Genomic DNA, 23,633 nt, shown 5'->3' with positions numbered 1-23,633 from the left:
AGAAAAATATGGAGCTGCGTCTGTCAATGAACGATAGAGAAAACTGTATTTTTGACTTGTAAGGTCAGTGATTGCAGCTCTGCTTAAATAAAGATAAAAAATATATATACTGTATATATACTGTGCAAATTCCCCTATAGATAAATACAGTACTAAACAATGATACATTCAAAATTCATAGGAATAGAATGAATGAAAAATATAAAAAAAATATCAAAAATGTCATTTAACGTCCATATTCAAGTCCATCAAAGAAATGCAGATAAAGTGCTTTAGTGATTAATCCTGTGCTTGAAGAGGGGTTTCCCCCTTGTGGTTATCTACTTACCACAATGTGGTTTTAAACAGGCATGTATTGCTGATGACACTCTGTGCATAAAGCTCTCTAATGCTGCTGGTAAGATCCTTGCTGATGCTTGTTACTCCCGAGTTTCCTACTGAATCCGGGTTCCCAAACTGGCCAGCAGGGGGCGGTTGGGGGGAGCTGGGACAGCTTGGTTGGGGCTGACCAAGGGAGGAGAGTCTCCAGTGGGGTATGGAACCGGCCTCTGCTCAGACACAGTTTACACCATCCATGCTGGGGGAGGGGAGAACTGCGCTCTGTCCTTGTCTTCACCCCACTGCAGGTGAGCAGTGGGGAATTTTTACTTCTCTTCACCAGGTAATCCTTTAGGCATGTCAGATATGCATGGATCTGAGGCTTTATTTTGAAACCGTTGCCTTTTAGCAAACTTCTCCCAACTCCTCTGGCTCTATGATATCGATTGAGCCAGAGGAGTTGGGAGAAGTTTGCTAAAAGGCAACGGTTTCAAAATAAAGCCTCAGATCCATGCATATCTGACATGCCTAAAGGTCATCAGCAATACATGCCTGTTTAAAACCACATTCTGGTAAGTAGATAACCACGAGGGGGAAACCCCTCTTCAAGCACAGGATTAAGCACTGAAGCACTTTATCTGCATTTCTTTGATGGACTTGAATATGGACGTTAAATGACATTTTTGATATTTTTTTATATTTTTCTTATTTTTCATTCATTCTATTCCTATGAATTTTGAATGTATCATTGTTTAGTATTTATCTATAGGGGAATTTGCACAGTATATATATATATATATATATATTTTTTTTTTTTATCTTTATTTAAGCAGCGCTGCAATCACTGACCTATACATTTTAAAAGAGCACTAGCACTTTTTCTTGCAGCAAGCAGCTTTCACATGCACAAGCACTATTAATTTTGTATCCCCCATATTTGGCATAGCACGAATTTAAGCACTTTATTCACTTTCATTATTTTAGTTACCACAAGCACGAGGTTTTATTGTCATATATGTATTTTTGACTTACCATAAAATCCTTTTCTCTGAAGTTCATTTTCAGACGCAGCACCCGCACCTCTATTTCTGAGTGGGATGGGTTTTTTTTCTTCTAAACACTGCTAGCAGAGTGATTGGGTGTATGCCTGCAGGGACTGCCCCACAGGCGTGGTAAAGATATTTCCTGCCTAGTGTCCTACTCCTGTAGGGGGCAGCATAAGCCAATGGTCAAGAATAATGTGGAGCTGCGTCTGTCAATGGACTTAAAGAGGTTGTAAACCCATACAATTTTTTTTTTTGCAACCTGTAAGAGAAACACATAATGAGCTAGTATGCATTGCATACTAGCTCATTATGAAATACTTACCGTCGAACGAGTCACCGCCATGCTGCCCCCTCACCTGTATGACGGGCGACATGTCCAGTCACCCATCTTCCGGGGTCGCGGCATTCGGCCATCTGATTGGCTGGAGCTGCGGTGACGTCACTCCCGTGCACGCGCGGGAGCCGACAGTCACGGCACGGGGCTCTGAAGAAACGGCTCGAGCGGCTGTTCCTTCAGAGCGCATGCGCCAGTGACGTCACTGGCTGCATGTAAGGTAAATATCTCCTAAACGGTGCATGTTTAGGAGATATTTACAGTACCTATAGGTAAGCCTTATCATAGGCTTACCTATAGGTAAAAGTGTCAGAGGAGGGTTTACTTCCTCTTTCAGAGAAAAGGATTTTGTTCCTGTGAGAACTACAATCAAGTGCCGAACTGGGCGACAAACTGGATAATATAGATCCTTAGTGTCCCCCCCCTCCCCAGTCCGGCCAATGAGCTCGTGGAGGCCGCAGCTCAGCGCTAGGTCGGCCGCGACATAGCCCCATTGGACGGGGGCTGGCCTGTTCCTGGTGTGGTAAGCTGCTGTCCCCCCACTACCCCTGGAGCAGTGGTTCTTAACCTTGTTGGAGGTACTGAACCCCACCAGTTTCATATGCACATTCACCGAACCCTTCTTAATTGAAAAAATAAAATATGATTTTTTCAAATTCAAAACATAGGTATATATTTAGGTATATATTTATACATAGGTGCACAAAATGAACAAAGCCAAAAAAAAAAAAAAAAAAAAAAAAAGGCTCCATAGCTCAGGGGTTAGAGCACTGGTTTTGTAAACCAGGGGTCGCGAGTTCAAATCTCGCTGGGGCCTCCCTGCAAGTGTTGGCGACTGTATCTCAAAAAACAAAGCCATTAAGAACAAAGAACAAAACCATTAAAATATGGGGTGTCAGGAGGGCACACACTGGGGTGGGGGGGTTGGGAGGGCATACCATGGGGTGTCAGGAGAGAACACACTGAGGGATAAGGTGTTGGGAGGGCATACTATGGGGTATCAGGAGGGCACACACTGGGGGGGCTGGGAGGACATACCATGGGGTATCAGGAGGGCACACACTGGGGTGGGGGGGGGGGGTTGGGAGGGCATACCATGGGGTGTCAGGAGAGAACACACTGAGGGATGAGGTGTTGGGAGGGCATACTATGGGGTTTCAGGAGGGCACACACTGGGGGGGCTGGGAGGACATACCATGGGGTGTCAGGAGGGAACACACTGGGGGGAGGTGTTGGGAGGGCATTCCATGGGGTATCAGGAGGACATACACTGGGGGGGGGGTTTGGGAGGGCATACCATGGGGTATCAGGAGGGCACACACTGGGGGGGTTGGGAGGACATAGCATGGGGTGTCAAGAGGGAACACACTTTGGGGAGGTGTTTGGAGGGCATACCATGGGGTGTTAGGAGGGCACACATTGGGGGGAGGTGTTGGGAGAGCATTCCATGGGGTATCAGGAGGGCACACACCAGGGGGTATTCACAATGCTTTATTGAGCTAAATGAAAAGGACATGCATTTCCATCTGTCAGCTAACAGCACCTCTATGCTAAGCTGCATGCTAAGCTGCAGTAACTCAGCAGACGTAGCATAGAGGTGCTTGTAAACGAATCCACCATGTACAGCTAGCTGAGCCTACCTCCAGGAACATTCACTCGGCTCCCTCTGCTCAGCTGCTCACACTTCCCTCTTCCAGGCGGGCGCGATCTCCGTGGTCAGGTACATCCCGCCCACTCACGCAGCAAGCACCTGCAGGAGATAGGCTGGAAACCTGCTGGGGGAGGTACAGGGGGCGGAGTGTCAAGTGTCTATGTGTAATGGCTGTGAGTCGTCCCGACCGTAGCTCTGATTTCCCAGGGTGCGCTCAGCCTCACAATCAGTAATATTTTCTCGGGGGGAGCAATTGCCCCTTTGTCCCCCCCGCCGATCCCCGGAGACTGACTCACCGAACCCCTGGGGTTCGATCGAACCCAGGTTAAGAACCACTGCCCTGGAGGGTTTTGGAGTGGACATAGGCAGACCGCCGGGTTCCCTTCTCTTTCCCTCAGTCCCTCTAAAATTTCAGTCACTGTGGGTCTTTCGGACCCCACCCCCACGGGTGAGGTGATGAGCTGGCTTTGTCACATGCTCTTAAGGGGGACTGGTTGGAATTGCTGCTAACCAGGTTTTCCTAGTGCGCAACAGAGGGTTGAGCAGGGTTCCCTGCCATCCTGGGGGTTGGTGACTAGGGCAGGGATGTCCTCTGGGCTCCCTGCAGTGGTTGTTGGGCCGGGGGAGCAGATGTTTTTTTTACCATCCCCGGGTACATGCCTCACGCAGCAAGATCTGGCCAAAAATTTAGGCCGTGGCTTTGCGACCTACTCGTCGGAACCTATGTGAGGATGGCTGAGCCCACTGCCTCCCATTTGGGCATCCGCCTTCCCCTCTGCTGCCCCTGGGCATTTTTCAGCCTGGGAAATGAGACGTTTATGAGAGTTTATCACAGAGCTACACTATTGTGAGCTTCTTCCCTCCACATATGTAAACCGGGCCATTGATAATTACAGACACCTGATCCCCAAGGATTTACAACCAGGTTCCTTACTGGGACACAAGCCTTTTTGACCCTTTCAGCTATACAGCCTAGGGTTCATTTAAGTCCTGTAAGTTGAACATCCTAAGGGGGAGGATTGGCACATTCCACAGCACTGGATTGATGGCATGATTCTGCACTTCTCTTCTGGCACCCAAGCACTTTTTGGATCTATGTGGACACTTGCTGACACCACCTTTTTATATACATATATTGTATATCTATATCACCGTTTTTTTATATCTATTGGACTATCACCATCTATATTTTACATTTATTGGACTAACACCATATATATTAATTGAATTATCACGTTGTATTATTCCACAGGTTTATGATATGTTATTGGGTACTGCATATACTCAGTTTATTTAATATTTTTTGCACATGGTTTGCACGTTGCACTTTATGATGATTTTTAATAATTTGGTGTGAATATTTATTAATATTCTAGAAAAGGGTTGCCTGCGTCTGCTGCGACTATTTCCAGATGGATCAGGCAGACGGTGGTGCAGGCTTATTCGATTAAGGGTCAGGTTCCTCCTTTTCCTGTTAAGGCGCACTCTACTCGGGCGCTTAATGCTTCCTGGGCTTTTCGCCATCAGGCATCTGTACTTCAGGTTTGCAAGGCGGCTACCTGGTCGTCTGTTCATACCTTTACAAAGTTTTCTAAGGTTGATGTGCTGGCATCTTTTGGCGGCAAGGTTTTGCAGGCTGCTGTTTGAGGGGACCCTTGGTCTACCTTGGGCTTTCTGTTTGTTTTCAGGTGGGGTCTCATCATCTGGTTCTGTTGAGTCCTATGTTTCCTAGTTGGCTATGTTTTAGCCTTGTGGACTGTTTGTTCTGCTGTCCCACCCCTTAATTATCGCACTGCTTAGGGACGTCCCTACTGATATCAGGATATGATTTGTGCGTCTGTCAATGAGCGACAGAGAAAACTGGATTTTTGACTTACGGTAAAATCCTTTTCTGTTAAAGCAGAGTTCCGGCCTCAAATCCCTTTTTTTTAACTAAAAATAACCCTATAATACTAATCCATTGCCCTTAACATAACCGCTATTCTCATACTTACAAGGTGTACAGTATTAAATTTTAGTCAAAATCTTACTTTTAAAAACGCTGTCTGGGCGTGGCCATCTTAGATGTGGGCATCTGAAGCCACAGTGTAATCTGCTGTGTCCTTCTTCCTGATTCCAGGGAGTGTTCTGGGAGTGATGACAAACAGCTCCCAGGATGCAATGCAAAGGCAGAAGTGATGTCAGTGGCCGTGGCCACAGAGGGGGGAGAAGGAGGAAGTACAATCAAAAAAGCCCTGAAAATAAGGTAAGGGACCCCCGAAAAAAAATTGAAAATGCCCAATTGTTGATCAGCTAGCGAGCACTCCAGGAATCACTAAAGTTGCAAAATAGGCCGGAACTCCACTTTAAGCTCACTGACAGACGCAATACCCACCCCTCTATTTTTTAGTTGGGTTGGTGTGGTTTCTCTGACTCTGCTTTGTTACATAACTGACATCCTATAGCAGGAAGAGTGAGGGTATACCCCCTCCGGCCAACGGTCGGCTTTCCGTCAGTAACGACCGATGCGGCTTGGGAGCCGCTCGATCGTTACCTGGGTGAGCGGGAGGGGACGTCCCCCCCCCCTCCCGCCCCCTTCCGTGACTTTTAACGGGGCTCCTGTCCCACCGGGAGCCCGAGCACCCAGCCGGCATGTCCGCCGGCTGGAGTCCCGATCAAAGCCGGAAACGGCTTCGATCGGGTCTCCGATGACGTAACCCGGAGGCGGCGTCCATGACGCCACTTCCGGGTTACTGTGCTGCAAAAGGCGGCAAATTTAAAAAACTGCTGTATACAAAAACGCTGTTTTCTGCGTTTTGCATATATGGAAGTGTCGTGGAGGGGTCAAGGGTCTTTTAGACCCTCAATCCCTCCATAATGAATACCTGTCACTGCATATTGGTGTCACAAGGGATGTTTACATTGCTTGAGACAGCAATAAAAGTGATCAGACTTTTTTTTTTCTTTTAAAACTGTAATAAAGTTAAAAAAAAAAATTTTAGCCGTCGCCGTTAGCTCGCGCACAAAAAAAAAAACGTATACGGAAGTCGAGCCGCAAATTAAATCACTGTTCAAACCACACATGTGAGGTATCGCCAGAGCGTGAGCAATAATTTAAAAAAAAAAGAGCTACACTAACTCTAACCTGGTAACCGTTAAAAAAATTGAAAGCGTTGCCTATTGAGATTTCTATTGACCGTAGTTTGTCGCCATTCCACGGGTGCACGTAATTTTAAACCGTAACATGTTGGGTATCTATATGTACTCGTCGTGACATCATCTTTCACAATATACAAAAAAAATGGGCTAACTTTACTGCTTAGTATTTTTTAAATGCAGTGAAATGTGATTTTTCAAAAATTTTCCAAAAAATAGGCGTTTTAAAGACCGCTGCGCAAATACAGCGAGAAAAAAAAAATATTGCAACGACCGCCATTTTATTCTCCAGAGTCTTTGCTTAAAAAATATATATAACGTTTGGGGGTTCCAAGTAGTTTTCTAGGAAAAAATACTGGTTTTAACTTGTAAACAAAAAGTGTCCGAAATAGGGCTGGGGCTTAAGTGGTTAAGAGAAAAGGATTTTACGGTAAGTCAAAAATCCATTTTTTTTTTCCATATGACAACACTGAAGAAATGGCACTGTGCTACAATGTAAAGTAGTGAGCGTACAGCTTGTATAACAGTGTAAATTTGCTGTCCCCTCAAAATAACTCAAAACACAGCCATTAATGTTCAAACCTCTGGCAACAAAAGTGAGTACACCTCTAAGTTAAAATGTCCAAATTGGGCCAAAAGTGTCAATATTTTCTGTGGCCACCATTATTTCCAGCACTGCCTTAACCCTCTTGGGCATGGAGTTACCAGAGCTATACAGGTTGCCACTGGAGTCCTCTTCCACTCCTCCATGACATCACCTAGCTTGTGGATGTTAGAGACCTTGCGCTCCTCCATCTTCCGTTTGAGAATGCCCCACAGATGCTTAATAGGGTTTCGGTGTGGAGACATGCTTTGCCAATCCATCACCTTTACCCTTAGCATCTTTAACAAGGCAGTTGTCATCTTGGAGGTGTGCTTGGGGTTGTTATGTTGGAATACTGTCCAGCGGCCCAGTCTCCAACGGAAGGGGATCATGCTCTGCGTCATTATGTCACAGTACATTTTGGCATTCATGGTTCCCTTAATGAACTGTAGCTCCCCAGTGCCGACAGCTCTCATGACCCCTCAGACCATGACACTCCTACCACCATGCTTTACTTGCCTTTGTACTCCTCATCTGGTTGATGCCACACATGCTTGACATCATCTGAACCAAATACGTTTATCTTTGTCTTATCAGACCACAGGACATAATTCCAGTAATCCATGTCCTTAACCTGCTTCAGCAAACTGTTTGCAGGCTTTCTTGAGAGAGGTTTCCTTCTGGGATGACAGCTATGCAAACTAATTTGATGCAGTGTGTGGCGTATGGTCTGAGCACCTACAGGCTGACCCCCTCCCCTTCAACCTCTGCAGCAATGCTGGCAGCACTCATACCTCTATTTCCCAAAGACCTCTGGATATGACGCTGAGCACATGCACTCAACCCCTTTGATCGACCATAGCGAGGCCTGTTCAGAGTGGAACTGGTCCCGGTAAACTGCTGTATGGCCACCGTGCTGCAGCTCAGTTTCAAAGTCTTGCCAATCTTTTTATAGCCTAGGCCATCTTTATTTAGAGCAACAATTATTCTTTTTTTTTTTTCAGATCCTCTATGCCATGCGGTGCCATGTTAACTTCCAGTGACCAGTGTGGGAGAGTGAGAGCGATAAGACCAAATTTAACACACCTCCCCATTCACACCTGAGATCTTGTAACACTAACAAGTCACATGACACTGGGGAGGGAAAATGGGTGATTGGGCACAATTTGGATGTTTTTACCTTTGTTGCCAGTGGTTTAGACATGAATGGTTGAGTGTTGGGTTATTTTGAGGGGGGGACAGCAAAATTTACAATTATACAAGCTGCACACGCACTACTTTACATTGTAGCAAAGTGTAATTTCTTCAGTGTTGTCACATGAAAAGATATAATAAAATGTTTTCAAAAATGTGAGGGGTGTACATATTACATATACACACACACCATGTAGTTTGTAGACTACCGTATATACTCGAGTATAAGCCGAGTTTTTCAGCACATTTTTTTGTGCTGAAAACATCCCCCTCGGCTTATACTCGAGTCAAGGAAAAAAAAAAAAAATTCCCTGGCCGCTCCGACGGGTTTGAGCTTTAAAAATGGCGCCGCCCGTCGCATACATGTTACCGCGCACGCGCCGCCGCTCTGGAGAGGCCGGGAATAGCCGAAATTATACGAGCGGCGGCGCGTGCACAATGACGTGTCGGCGCCGGGCAGCGCCATTTTTAAAATGAAGGCGCCGCTGGAACAGGTAAGTGAAACAGCTTCACTACCTGCCATTATGCAGGGCTGCGGGCACACTACAAGGGATGCAGTGCTGCGGCATGGTCCACCTGCACCATGCCCACAGCACTGCATCTCTTGTAGTATGCCCACAACCCCGGATCCTCTTGTACCATGCCAGTACCCTGCATTCTCCTGTACCATGCCCGCCGCCATGCATTCTCACCCTAGGCTTATACTCGAGTCAATGATTTTTCCCATCTTTTTGTGGTAAAAGTAGGGGCCTCGGCTTATACTCGAGTATATACGGTATATAATTTTCACACAGAATAAATACACCCATTTGGGTGTTTTTTTTAACCAAAGGAATGTAGAATACATTGTGGCCTACATTTATGAAGAATTTATTAATGTTATAGCAGAAACTAAGAAAAACTTTTTTTTTTTTCTTCCAAATTTTCAATATTTTTTCACTTTTATAGCAAAATTTAAAAAATCCAGTGGCGATTAACCACTTCAGGATCGCACTATAGCCATTTTATTGCTACAGGGTGGCATCTGTGCACCAGATCACGGATATGTATGTGATCTGACACTTCCAGGTAGGGGGCATGAAAGCAAACCGTTGCAGGCTCACTTCCAATGTGATTACACACAGCAGGAGCCGATCGGCGGGTACCGCAGACTCAATTGTCCACCCGCTGATTGTCAGGCAGGGACACAGAACAGCGATCTGCCTATGTAAACAAGGCAGATCGCCATTCTGACGGGGCGGGGGGGATGGAATTTGTGTTCCTGCAAAGCAGGGAGTAAATTCTATGTCTTCCCCTAGTAAAAGCACCTCCCACAATATAGTAAAACACCGGTTAGGCACACAGTTAACCCTTTGATCGCCCCTGATGTTAACCCCTTTCCAGCCAGTCTCAATAACACAGTGACAGTGCATATTTTTGCCACTGATCACTGTATTAGTGTCACTGGTTCCCAAAAAAGGTCAGACTTTCCAACGCACAGGGTTCATACACATTTTTACCAATAAAATTCCATGACTTTTCCATGACTTCACGTAAATATTCATGACCTAAAGTTTCATGAAAATTAAATTAGAAGAAAATCCATGTCACACCCAGCATATTTTTACTAAAATAAATGACAAGCTTTGTAGTGTACAGTACATCTGCAGTTAGGGTTTCGATTCTGGATACAGCGCGACTCAAAATGGTCCCTTGATTTATAGTGGATGAGATAGAAGCACCGCTGCCGCAGCTGGGAGCCGGTGTCACTTCAGGCGCACGGGTGAAAAAGCCAGCGATCGGATTGGAAGCGGTCGAGCACGCAGCTGCAGACTGGCACTGCCTCTCCCATGTTCGAAATGTCAAACGTTTTACGACACACACTGTACATTTAGCACGTCCCGGGTCCTGATCTTTCTCCAGCCACCTCTCATACTTTTCATCGTGAAGCCATACATTTTAAATCTGCATTTCCCTGGCATTGCTACCCTGTGAACACACTAACTTTAGCTGAAACTGTGTTACCCCCCATAAAGTTAACTTGTAATTTGACCAATATACTGTAACTGGAGAAAGAAGATTAATGGCCGCTTCTGCTTGGGGATAAAGCATCAGTTCAGGCAGTCATGATGGAGGAGCACGTGGACTGGTATGGATGGCAGTCAGATGCACAAAATGCGGCGCTTATTCTTTAGGCCCAAGCCACAGTCATGATGGAGGTGCAGGTGGACTGGTATGGATGGCACAGATGCACAAATGCGGCGCTTACTCTTGTCTATACTGTATACTTGTATATAGTGTGGGGCTGCGGACATGATACAGGAGGTGGTCAGGGGCTGCGGACATGATACAGGAGGTGGTCAGGGGCTGCGGACATGATACAGGAGGTGGTCAGGGGCTGCGGACATGATACAGGAGGTGGTCAGAGACCGCGGACGTGATACAAGAGATGGTCAGAGACCGCTGACATGATACAAGAGATGGTCAGAGACCGCGGACGTGATACAAGAGATGGTCAGAGACCGCGGACGTGATGCAAGAGATGGTCAGAGACCGCGGACGTGATACAAGAGATGGTCAGAGACCGCCAACATGATACAGGAGATGGTCAGAGACTGTGGACAAGATACAAGAGAAGGTCAAGAACTGCGGACATGATAGAAGAGCACAGGGAAAGCAGAGAGCTCTGGAGGAGCTGAATGGCACGGAGGGGGGGGGGGACTGGAGAGAATTAAGGGGAAGTTTGGAAAGCGCAGGGGGGTGGAGAGCACTGGGGGGGGGGGGGGAAGCAGGTAAAACCAGGGGGCTGGAGAGCATGGGGGGGGCTGGAAATCACTGTGGGGAGCTGAAGAGCACCGGGGGGGGGGGGGGGGGGAGCTTATTTTAACAGTTTTTGCAAAAATTTCAAGCGCTTTAAAAAAAAAAAAAAAAAGCCTGCGCAGAGATAAGTTTACTGTTTTTTTTTCTCTACTTAAATGAAACAAGTCCTCTGGTCACTACATAATATAAAAGTTCATCACATATGTGAAAGGCTTTCTTTTCTGCAAATTGGCACCTAGAAATTGGGTATGAAATGTAAAGGCTCATTAAATCTAGATTACAGTAAGATCAGACTTTTCCACAATGTGGCTTTCCTAATAATGGAGCCAAAACACATCAGCTCAATGTGGACAGAAAATAAATGCAAATAACCACAGAATAAAAAAAATGTAATGAATATTTAAACACGCTTTTTTTTTTTTTAATATAAAACAGATGAAGCAAAATGTTTTACAGGATTTAGTTTAATGGCAGCTGTTTTTTTTTTTATATTAACAAGCTTATTATCTCTTTAAAACTACTAAAGTAAACTCCCACCTGGACATCAGGTAAAATTAGCTTCCACGTGGTACCTTTAGTTAAAGCTAAACTTCAGGCAGATCATTTAAATAAAATTGTAAATGCAACTGATGAAAATATAAGAATTTGATCAGGTACCAGCCTTTTGTACAGCAGCAAAAAAAAAAAAGGGGGGGGGGGGAGGATGACACTTCTAACCAATCAGGAGCCTTACATTTGCTGACAAGGAGAGAGGGTATATTAATGCCCTCCCCAGTCTGCTGCCGTTCATTAACTGTCCAATCACAGACTGGGGGAAGGGAGATGGTCTTAGTTTTGTTGCTTAGGGGAGCAATGTTCAGCTGGCAGCGGGCTAAAGTCTTCTGTCGGCTGAGTGACTCATCCGGTCCAGGCTGGGGCAAGATCCTGACTTTACAGTCAAGACTCACCCAGATGCCTGGACCGGCAGCTGGCTCAGCCTCTCAGCTGCACTGCTGGGAGACTGAGTCAGCTGCTCCCACCCCAGTGCTTCAGTGAGTGCTGGAGGGGCAGAGCAGAGAGTCGGCGAAAGAAAGTCAACACTCTGCTCAGAGTGGAGAGGAGAACTGAGCGATCAGTGGTGTTTGATCGCTCAGTTCTCAGTGGAGAGGTGGCAGGGGACAGATGCATCGGACCACTGTTTTTTTTTTTTTAAATGTGTGTGTATATATATATATATGTGTGTGTATGTGTGTATATATATATATATATACACACATATACATACACACACACACACATATACACACACACACATACATAATATATTTTACACCCCATACCTCTCTTTAAACTGCAGTAGAAAAAAAAGGGGCAACAGCCAGGCTGTATTAACTGGAGTGTAAATCTCAGGAATAGATGGACAGAAATATAAATTGCTTGCCAAGTAAAACAGCCATAATATATGTATGCAAGGCCCTGTTCACACCTGAGCGTTTTTCAGCTCGTAAAACGCTCATCTCTGAAGTCTCAAAACACCCAACAAGCAAAATCCCATTCATTTTTATGGACCCTGTTCACATATTAGCATTTTGTCGCCTGAAGCTCAAAAAAGTACATGAGCCTCTTTTTTGGCAGATTCCAAGCGTTTGTTAGATGTTTGCCTGCCTCCAAAAACTATACGCTCAGGTGTGAATGGAGTCTTAATGGTGTTAAGCTTCAACGGTGTCCCTCTGCTTAGCAAACATTAGCATGCTGAAAAGTAACATGCACACTAAAATGGCCATTTAACAGCTTATGTTGCTTAGTATCTAGGAAGAAGCATCATTTGGAAAATTTAGGAAGAGTAAAAAGGTATGCATTAAAGGAAATGCCTACTGAGGGAAATAAGAAGGATGCTACTGCTGACCACTTTCTGAAAATGCTAAGTGCCTGGTAGTCACCCTGACTTGACTAGCAATACTGTTCAAGTTGCTGATACTAAAATCCAGGCAGCTAGCATTTTCAAAAGAAGATCAGTAATGGCAGCCATTGAATTTATCTTGGTTTTTTTTTTCCATTGTGCTTCTGTTTATTTGTACATAGCCAGAAGCACAATAGGAAAGATTGACTAAAACTGGACTGCGCAAAATCGGGTGCAGCTCTGCAGATAAAATGAATCAGCTTTCAGGTTTTATTGTCAAAGGTTCATTGCACAAGCTGAAGTTACAAGCTGTTCGGCTACCATGCACAGCTGCACCAGATCCAGTTTTAGTAAATCATATACTGTGGTACATTAACTCTATGATTAACATTTTGTTTCAGCTGAATATTGACTTGTAAGTCTTCATGTGCTTTTTCACACTCTCTGCTATTTCCTGGTCATTTTTACTCCGGTTATAATAGTCTGTAAACAATCCATCTGGGTTTAGCAAATATATGATAATTGTGTGATCAACAATGTAGTCATTATCCTCATCAGCAGGTCCAGCGCTGTAGTAAACACGATATGCCTGTGCTGCTGCTTTCACCTGATCTGGGGTGCCAGTCAATCCCTTAAGTCGTGGGTGAAATTCACTAACATACTTTGCCAGTGCTTCAATGTTGTCACGTTCTGGATCAACAGTAACAAAAACTGGCAAAACCGGTGGCACTGTGGGCTCTTTTTCAAGCAGAGACACAACAGAGCACAATTTCTGCAGTTCATCCGGACAAATATCAGGACAATGGGTAAAACCAAAGTACATCAATACCCAGCTCCCTCGTAGGTCTTTTTTGGAGCATGGTCGCCCATTGTGGTCTAGAAGACTGAAGTCTCCTTGTCCAACAGCTATGTTTTGAAGTTGCTTTATTCGATCCAGCTTCTTTTTCTCTTCTTTTTCCCACTGCAAAAAGCTCCATGCTCCCACTGCAGCGCCACCAATAGCAATACTTATAAGCAACCTTGTGCGCAAGGTAAGAGGAGCCTTTGTAGATCCAGATTGCTGAGGTTTCTGTAAACAAGGAGATGTAAATAACGTTCTTGCAGGAGCTAAACCTTTTATACATTTTCCCTCAGAAAAAAATGCAACTAAGCTTGTTTTTCGCTTTATGAAGTGGCATGCTGGCCATCTGCACAAATGTTGGATGTGGCTTAACATCCTAAAAAAGAAAAAATAAATAATTATTAGGAAAACTCCAATACACTAGTGTTTTGAATCAGACTGCAGAAAAACAAAAAAACAAAAAGGTGCGTTACCAGATTTTATTGATCTGCTGATTTATAAATACTTATTGCATTAAAGCCCAACTCTTGTAAGCTTGGAAATTTTCCCTTGCAGTGGGCCTGAGCCCATACTGCAAGGGTTAACTGCTCTTTAGGTCTAGAGGACATCAAAAAAAAAAAGATTTACCCAATTGTCCTTTCTTCTTACCCGTCTTCCTCTATAATAGGGTTTGTATTGATGGGCAAATGCATGTTTCGACATCAGTTTGAGACCCGTTAGAATCCATTGACAGGTATTTGTTGTGCAGCTGATCTCCTGCTCAGAAGGCTCAAAACCTCAACCTGCTTTTGCATTTCCCTTAGGCCCCTTTCACACAGTCCGTCCGTCGGACGGACTCCGTTTATCTCAGCGGGGGATCGATCCACCATTGAGCAGGAGAATGACAGCTGTGTCTCTGTGCTGTGTGCGGAGACACAGCTGTCATACATCTCTATGGGGGATTCGGATGGGAACGGACCATCGGTCCGTTCTCATCCGATCCGATCTGCTGGACGGATGGAAAATAGGGTTTCCATTAGTTCAGATTTGACGGATCGGATGTCAACGGACATCCGATGCCCCATAGGGATGCATGGGGGGTCCGTTCAGATCCGCCAAAAAAAACAGACAGGCGGATCTGAACGGTCTGCCTGTGTGAAAGAGCCCTTAAACTTGTATCGGGGGATGGGGGGGGGGGGGGCTTTTATCTCTTGCCTAAAGTGGTTGTAAACCCTTTCCTATACCCAGTGAAGTGAACAGCCTCAGATGATGCACAGAGATGAAAAATCATCCTACATAAGTTCTACTTGTTTATCTGTAGAGTATAGAGGAGGGGGTGGAGAGCTTCAGGTACAGCTCTAAGCCCTTGTTCAGATTGACTGTGGCTTTGAAATCGTGCCACTTCATCTGAAATTGCACTATTTCAAAGCCACATGTCGGTGCGACTTGGAAGACATCTGTGTGGCTTCACGTACAGAGGTCTATGCAAGTCGCACCCGTAATCGCCAAAAGCAGTGCAGGAACTAAGAAACAAAGTCAGCGTCGCACCGATTTGAACAGTGCAATTGCTGGCAATAGGGTGTGACACCAACCCCCCCCTCCCCCCCACCTCTCCACATAGGCAGAGGAACATGCAGAGCTGTAATTTGAATAGACAAGCTGTGTGCTTTTCTCTGTCCCCGTTACAAATTTTCTCTCATGTGTCGAGAAAACTTCTCAGAAGTGACTCACGCTGATAACAGAGGAACAAAGCATCAGAAAGAAACAACACCTAAAGCTTTGGAGAGAGAAAAGTAAACACTACAGATATACAATATGTGCTCTTCAGATCTCATGACTAGGGTTTAAGTTTTTAAAAAGTCTAAGACTGGGTACAGATGGACAGGGACTATCCAAATTTCGATCTGTGTGTGGCCCCCTGTTGGGCAGATCTTGCTAGAAAACTTTCATAAAATCAGTGACTGCAGCTTCTGATCAGTGTATTGTGACAGCGAAGAGTCACACAGTCAGAATACATTGCCCTGAAAGGTGGGGGGTTTGGGAGAATTCCTCGTGTGAATGAGGGAATCCATTTTTTTTTCAAACTGTCAACATCCCAGCTAGTTCAACTAAAATTGGAAAAAAAAAAATCAGCACAAGGGACATTATTTACCTTCAGTGATATGCATCTCTTGTGCTGCTGTGTCCTTCTTTCACTGAAATCTTCTTCCTCCAATGAAACACAATCTACGAATGGAGGTCTGGTGGACAATTGATTGGTTTACCCCTTTTATTCATAGATTGTGTTTTATTTACAGAAGCTGTAGTAATGGCTTGTATAAATGGGGGAGCTGGGGGGAAAGGGTGGGCAAAATGGAACACTCTTGAGAGGCTGTCACAGCCCCCCAGTTCTTTTAACCTCCAGTCATTCCAGAAGCAAGTCCAGTAGACCTACTGATAAAGTCCAATCACAGGATGCACAGGATAGGGGCAGTGCCAAGCCATGACGTCATCCTGTGGCCATCTTTGAGTTCTGTTTAGTGATCTGTATAAGTGGATTAGTATTAGCCTTGCTGCATTTTATCTTTTGTAAGTGATTTTAATTTATTGGGCTAAATAAAATGTTTATATGGAGAGCACTATGGGTTTTATTTCCTGTTATACCCATGCCCTTCGATGACTGGTAATACTGGGTATTAAAGAGTGAGAAGTAAGAAAGGGTGATATAAGTGTGCGGATTCCAATTATTTGCCTGGGAATCTTTTTAAGCACTGTTTGACCTTGCTTGTGAAAGATCAAACATTGAGGTGACCATGTAATTCACTCGTATGGTGGAAGCACGCATGGCACTTTTGGAAAACTGAATATACATTTCCCACATTTGGCACATTGGTGATGTGATTCTATCATAGCTTATGGACTGGGTTTATAGGACTTGTATTCGTAGTTGTGCTACACACTATTTAATTTGCATATTAATTATTAAGGGGGTGTTGTGGAATCCCCTGCACAGTGTTTAAGTGAGCAACTAATATTGAAGAAATGGTTTCATTTTTGTTTGCTTTTTTTATTACTTTTAAGATTGCGCTAACTGTAGATATTATAACTTGGAGGGAGAAATCTGTTTTTTTTCCCCCCGTTCAGTCTCTTGGCTGAATGAAAAGATAAAGAGAGTAATCTACGGGCAGCTGCTTGGGACCCTGAAGACCGTGAGGATCACTGCAGGAGCAGTGGCTACTACAGTGATTTTCAGCTTCCAGAGGGATTCCACAGGTATGGGATATGCAAAACCTATGCTTACTTACCTGTTTTAAAGCGGAGCTCCACCCAAAATTGGAACTTCCGCTCTTTTGCTTCCTCCCCCCCTCCGGTGCCACATTTGGCACCTTTCACGGGGGAGGGGGTACCTGTTTTTGTACTTCCCCACTTCCGGGACATGGCACCGCGGCCGTCTGTCCCAGAAGTTCCTTCCCCCGCCTCCGAGCCAATAGAAATGCACAGCACGCTTTGCACATGCGCAGTAGGGACCCGGCCGTGGTTCCCTTACTTGCAATGGCGGCGGCAGCACCCAACAGCCGATGGAAACATCAGCTGCGGTGCCGACATCGCTGGACTTCAGGACAGGTAAGTGTCCTAATATTAAAAGTCATCAGCTACAGTATGTGGAGCTCCGCTTTAAGAAAGATGCATATACTTAACTTTTTCTGGTTATGCGATCTCTCCTGTGTCAGGCTGCAGGGGAGAGGAGAGAGCGCTCTGACAATGGCTAGTAAAGCCTGGAGTGGTGATGTCACCCATAGGCTCCTATGGCCCATCTGTTGTCGGCCTCCTCTCCCCTGCAGCTGCTGCTTACTGACACAGGGGAGCTAGACCACATAACCAGACCGGAAGGGGCGAAAAATAAATAAGTATATACATCTTTATCACACAGGTTAGTCAGCATAAGTGTTAGGAGTTGGGAGGGGACAGTTTTCAGAATAATCAGGGTTACGCTGCTTCTACTTTAAAGTGCTTGTAAATCCTCACGTATACCCAGTGAAAGAACTATCCTCAGGTGCTACACAGAGATTAAACAAATACTTCTACATAAGTTGTATCTGTCTATCTGCAGTCTTCTCTACATCTGTTCAAATTGCTAAATTTATAAGCTTGTCTGAGACTTCAGAAAAAAAGGGGGCAGAGAGCTGATTGGAGGGAAGAGGCACACACCTCAAAAGGAACAGAGCGGAGGCTGTCAAACAGTGTTGCCAACCTCCCGATTGGAAATTTACTGACAGGATACCGAAACTTTACTGACAGCACCATTTTTTTTACTGGCACAGCACATGAATTTTACTGACAGAGCCAAATTCTTTACTGACACACAAAATGACAGTTCTCAGTGCAAATCGCAAGATTTAATCTACAGACACGCAACTAATGCTATTAGCAATGTGTTTAGGGTATAAAAAAGGGGAAAACATTTCTCCATTTACATAAAGGTAAGGTTAATCTAATCCTGCACAAAGTTCCCCCCTTACATCCAATTCTGCAGGGTTCCCCTTTGCAGTGCAAAGGGGGAACTCTGCAGACCATGATGTAAAGGAGAACACTGTGGACACTGATGTAACAGGGAAATGCTGCAGTCTCTGGTGTAAGGCCCTGTTCACACCTGATCGTTTTTCAGCTTGTAAAACGCTCATCTCTGAAGTCTCAAAACACCCAACAAGCAAAATCACATTCATTTCAATGGCCCCTGTTCACATATGAGCGTTTTCTTGCCAGAAGCTCAAGAAAAATCATGACCTTCTTTTTTTGGCAGATTACAAGCATTTTTGTTAGATGTCAATGCCTGCCTGCTTCCAAAAACCTTAAACAAAAACGCCTGAAAACAAAACGCTCAGGTGTGAATGGAGCCTAAAAGGGTGGTCTCTTGCCACCAGAGCCCCCCTTCCATCATAGTCTGCAGCACTCCCCTTTACATCTGAGTTCCCACTTACAGTAGTGTCTGCAGTATTGCCCTTTACATCAGAGTTCCCCTTTACATCATGGTCCACAGAGTGCCTTTTGAACTATAAGGGGGAACCCTGCAGCCTCTGAAGTAGACATATGCCGGTTTTCGGTAATTCGATATATCGCGGTATTGCATAGCCACGGTATTGTTATTGTGGCATTTTTAAAATACCGAGTTTCTCTGTCAAGTCTGCCTGAGTTGTGAATTGATACATTTCAGTGAGCTGGATGACTCATTCACTTACACAGCTAACCCCTTTCAGCATTAAGTCTCCTAACTATAAACAAAAATGATTACATTTGTATCTTTTCCTTCCCTCTGCCAGGGAGAAAGGAAGTTTAACCTCTTAAAGACTGGATCTTTTTATGACACTTGTTGCTTGCAAGTTAAAATCAGTTTTTTTTTTTGCTAGAAAAGTACTTAGAACCCCCAAACATTTTATATATTTTTTTAGCAGAGACCCTACAGAATAAAATGGCGATTGTTGTAATATTTTATGTCACACTGTATTTGCGCAGCAGTCTTTCAAACGCAATGATTAGACTTTAATGAATAAAAAAAAAAAAAAAAAACCGTAACAGTAAAGTTATCCCAATTTTTTTTTTTTTGTTACACAGAGAATCGTGAGAGAATCGTGATCTTTATTCCAAGCTAAAAAATCGTGATTCTCATTTTGGCCAGAATCGTGCAGCTCTAATAAATTATATATATATATATACATATACATATACACACACACACACACACACGCATAGCAGCCCACATTACATTATTATATAGCCATCAAGCAGTGTCTACAAAAAATGCAGAAAGCTTGCCAGAGCAGGAACTGCAGGTTAGTCGCATGGTGCAAAAGCAGGATGGATTTCAAGGCCACTGAATTTTAAAAAAAATGCTGCATGCACCTTTTTTCTGCGGAAAATGAGGGCATAGCAGCCCGTTCAAATCAATGGGCTGCTATGCCTGTGCAAATGTGGGCCGCCAACCCGCATACATGTGAACCACCAACCCGCATACATGTGAACCAGGCCTAAAGCAATAGTAAAGTCATTTATAAACAACACCTCCTTCAGGTTTAACCACTTCTTGACCACAAGGATTTGCCCTCTTAATGACCAGGCCATCGGATCGGAGCCCGAGCGCCAGGACCAGTTATCACCAGTTAGGCCAGACACTGCTTGATGACCTATTTTAGGCCTGGTTCACAGAGTCTGTACTAACTGACTATATAATAATGTGCATAAGTGAACCAAAGCCCCTAAATTCAGCAATGAAATTGAAGTGAGGTGGAAATTTAATAATTTAAATTTAATAATAGAATACCGTGATAATACCGTATACCGTGGCAAAACCTTAATCAATTAATCGCAGCATGAAAATCTGATACCGTCACAAGCCTACTCTGAAGTAAAGGCAAACACTGATTGAAGGGGAAACTCCAGGAACTCTGATGTGGGGGAGGGGGGCTCTGCCACAACTGTCATCATGCCCACCTATAACTGGCCTTCACAGCAAGAAGCGCATGGAAGGGCAATGCATGCAAGACAAAACAAGAGAAATTCCCAGCTCAACTCACCAATCAGTTTTCTTACCAACCAAATTAAACTGTCGAACAGCCTGCGTTAAAATTAGGGGTTTAGTTAGCACACATCACAAGCTGCAGGGCCACTTCACTGCACCCTGTGTTACCCGCAGTCCTAACTCCTGTAAATCTATGAGAGTCTCCACAGTGGAAGCACATGCATTCTAATAGATAGATAGGGGGCAGGTGGGCCTGGAGGTAGCCCAACCCTCCTTAAAGATACAGAGGCACAATGGACGCCCAGCATAATGGCAGCAAAGGCGCCCAGTGTTTTCCCTCACTCGCATACATCAATAACAAACAAAATGGTCCCTGTATTGATGTATACTGGTGAGGGAACACACTGGATGCCTTTGCTGCCATATGCTGGGTGTCCATTGTGCCCCTGTGCTTTTAAGGAGGGTTGGGCTACCTCCAGGCCCACCTGTCCCCTATCTATTCATTAGAATGCATGTGCTTCCACTGTGGAGACTCTCATAGATTTACAGAAGTTAGGACTGCGATTAATACAGGGTGCCGTGAAGGGGCCCTGCAGCTCACGCATGCGTCTGCAAATGTGTGCTAACTAAACACCTGTTTTTACCTAAAACTGTTGGACAGGTTAATTCAGTTGGTAAGCAGACTGGTTGGCGAGTTGAGCTGGGAGTTTTTCTGGTTTTGTCTTGCACTTGTAGACATAAACTTAGGTTCCTAATGTTGACACTAAGAGCAGAACCACTGCTGGTGTTTTAGCAGATTACCACTACCCATCAAATCGTGTAACTGAAGGGACGTTCCAACCAAAAAATACTTACTGCGCATGCGCCATTTGTTCTACCGTGCTATGCGTTCCAAACACTTTATGATCTGACGGGTAGCGGTAATCTGATAGAACACCCATGCGGACATCTTACTACGCCCAGCTACGTCTTGAATTTCAGAGTAATTGTAGCAATAAAGTGAGCGTATATAATAAATATGGTATATTGATATCTTTGTTGTGGTTTGGAATGTTTACCTTTGAAAGGGTAAAGGTTTAGCACTGAGCAGTGCAGGGTGTACCAACATGGCCTCCGCCAACTTCCTACTGCTGACGTCCAGCTTCTTTCAAGATGCAACATCAAAATAGCATCACAGATGTCAATATACAATATTTATTTTTATACGCTCATTTTATTGCTAGAATTACTCTGAAATTCAAGACGTAGCTGGGTGTAGTAAGATGTCCCCATGGGTGTTCTATCGGATTAACGCTACCCGTCATGGAAGGCATGTTGGAACGAATAGCGCATGCGCAGTAAGTTTTTTTCCATCAGAATGTCACTTCCGTTACACAATCTGATGGGTAGCATGCGCATTTCCAAAGCCGGCCCCGCGGCCATCTTTTGTACAGGCAGCCTCCATCCATAATGTCAGGGTAAAATCAGTCAATTTTTACAAAATGTCCGTGAATTTAAGAAAGGTTGGCAACGCTGTTGTCAATCTGCTGGAGGTCCCTCCCGACACCATTTTTCTCTTGGTACCAGGAAAAGTTGTCAGAAGTGACTATAGAGGGATATGCTTTGTTCATATGTCATGTCTGAAGTTTAGAACTACTTCAAGTCCTAAATTTCTAAATTTAAAGCTGAACTCTGGGGCAAGAAAAAAAAAAAAAAAAGTTTTGCTCATTTTTGTCTAGGGGAAAGATCTTACTAGGGATCGACCGATTATCGGCAACACTGATATATTGGGGGGCCGATATGCACTTTCCCCGATATATCGGAATCGGCCCCTGAGGTTACCGATATTGCAAATATTTCAAGAAAGTGCTTGTACCGGAGTGATGCCTGCAGCTAGAGGCATCACCCCCGTACCTGCCTCCGTAGCCAACTGTTGGCTGACTTGTAATGACAACCGATGCGGCTGAGAAGCCGCTCAGCTGTCATTACAAGGAGCGGGAGGGGACGTCCACTCTCCCTTCCACGTCTCGCCCGGGGCTTCTGTCCCACCGGAGACCTGGGCATCCTAAGTCCACTGCTACCGAAGAGAAGACCCGATTAAAGCCGCATTCGACTCTCCATGTAAAAAACCCAGAAGTGATGTCATGACTTCACTTCCGGGTACTCGGCGCCAGATTTAAAACAATGACAGCATTCAAAACAGCCAAACTTAGCATTTTGAATGCTTTTCAGTGCCGAGGAGGGGTTTGGGGTCTTTTAGACCCACAGATTCCTCCACAAGGAGTATCTTTTGAGGAAAAAAAAAAATTCTACATGTCCGAAAATATCGGCCGATACCGATATCCGATTGGCATTAAAAAAATGATTTCGGTAGATCACTAATACTTACCTAATCCTTCCCACACAAGGCCGTTCCATGCAGCCCCTGCACTCTATTGGTGGACTGTTCCTGATGTCATCAAGCCCAGAGCAGACTGCATGACCTACTCTGGACATGAGACTGCCAGGAACAGCCCACTGCTGAGTGGTGGGGGAGCACAGTTTACTGGTGGAGCAGAGGAACGAGTATGAGGTTTGTCTCCTCTCCCCTGGACAAAACAAGCACGTACCCTTGCAGTGCGGGCACAAGCTCTTTTTTGCCCAGGGTTGGGCTTTAATGAAAGATATCCCTTACAAAAAAAAACCAATGTATTCCAATGTATAAACTGCCTACATGTGCAGTCACTTTCCTGCCTATCATTTCCATTGTAGGAAAACAGATCAAAACACTAGACTGTGTGCTTGTATACCCCATAGACATGACAACCACGTGTCCCCATCCGTGTACAGACCTGATGCCCCCTCCACTCTTCTGCGTCTTCCTGAGAAGGTTAAAAGGCAGAGGCTCGCGTGTATGTAACAAGGAAATACATATTATAAAAGTGTCCTGATAATGTGTGGTTACATCTGCGGAATGTCGCCATTTTCTAGAAGATCATTGTGTCATTCTGCTATAGGAATGTCTACATAAAAATGGCTTCCGCTTTGAGTCCAGAGTGGGCAGGTTTCAGCCTCTTGCGAACGTGTGGCAGTCAAGGCTTGGCCAGTGAGGTCACTTCCGGCTCGGTATAGTCAGTCAGGGTTGGTTGACGATGTGATCCTTGTACTGGTGTGCGCAGAAACCCCTTCCTGGTGTAGAACAATTATGCATCTCATGAAAAGCAGCCTTTCCCAGTGCTTTCTGCGCATGTGCCGACTCCTGAGCTCGGGAGGGTGCTGAGCTAGATGACTGTTTTAAAGGGGCAGTGTATTGTACGGTTTTAAGAAATCAATCACGTTGACCACAAAACTGCCACCTGTCCTTATAATTAAAGAACTGTCCCACTTTGTAATCAGATCCCTCTGCTCTTTTTCCTCTTCATA

The 23,633-nt window shown here is 44.8% G+C and overlaps 1 protein-coding gene across 1 annotated transcript; it reads right to left on the bottom strand.

Annotated features, from left to right (window-relative positions):
• Window positions 1-13,304: 13,304 nt before the first annotated feature.
• On the bottom strand, window positions 13,305-23,116 carry SCO2 (synthesis of cytochrome C oxidase 2). Its single transcript, XM_082256571.1, has 2 exons — window positions 23,063-23,116; window positions 13,305-14,156 (listed from the first exon to the last, which is right to left on the bottom strand). The coding sequence occupies exon 2, from the start codon at window positions 14,153-14,155 to the stop codon at window positions 13,337-13,339; it is 819 nt and encodes a 272-aa protein (XP_082112697.1). The 5' UTR covers window position 14,156; window positions 23,063-23,116; the 3' UTR covers window positions 13,305-13,336.
• Between the last annotated feature and the right edge of the window lie 517 nt (window positions 23,117-23,633).

This window comes from Pelophylax lessonae (assembly GCF_965119305.1).
Source record: "Pelophylax lessonae genome assembly, chromosome: 4".
In the NCBI taxonomy this organism is placed as follows: domain Eukaryota; kingdom Metazoa; phylum Chordata; class Amphibia; order Anura; family Ranidae; genus Pelophylax; species Pelophylax lessonae.
This window is presented reverse-complemented; position numbering and strand designations above follow the sequence as displayed.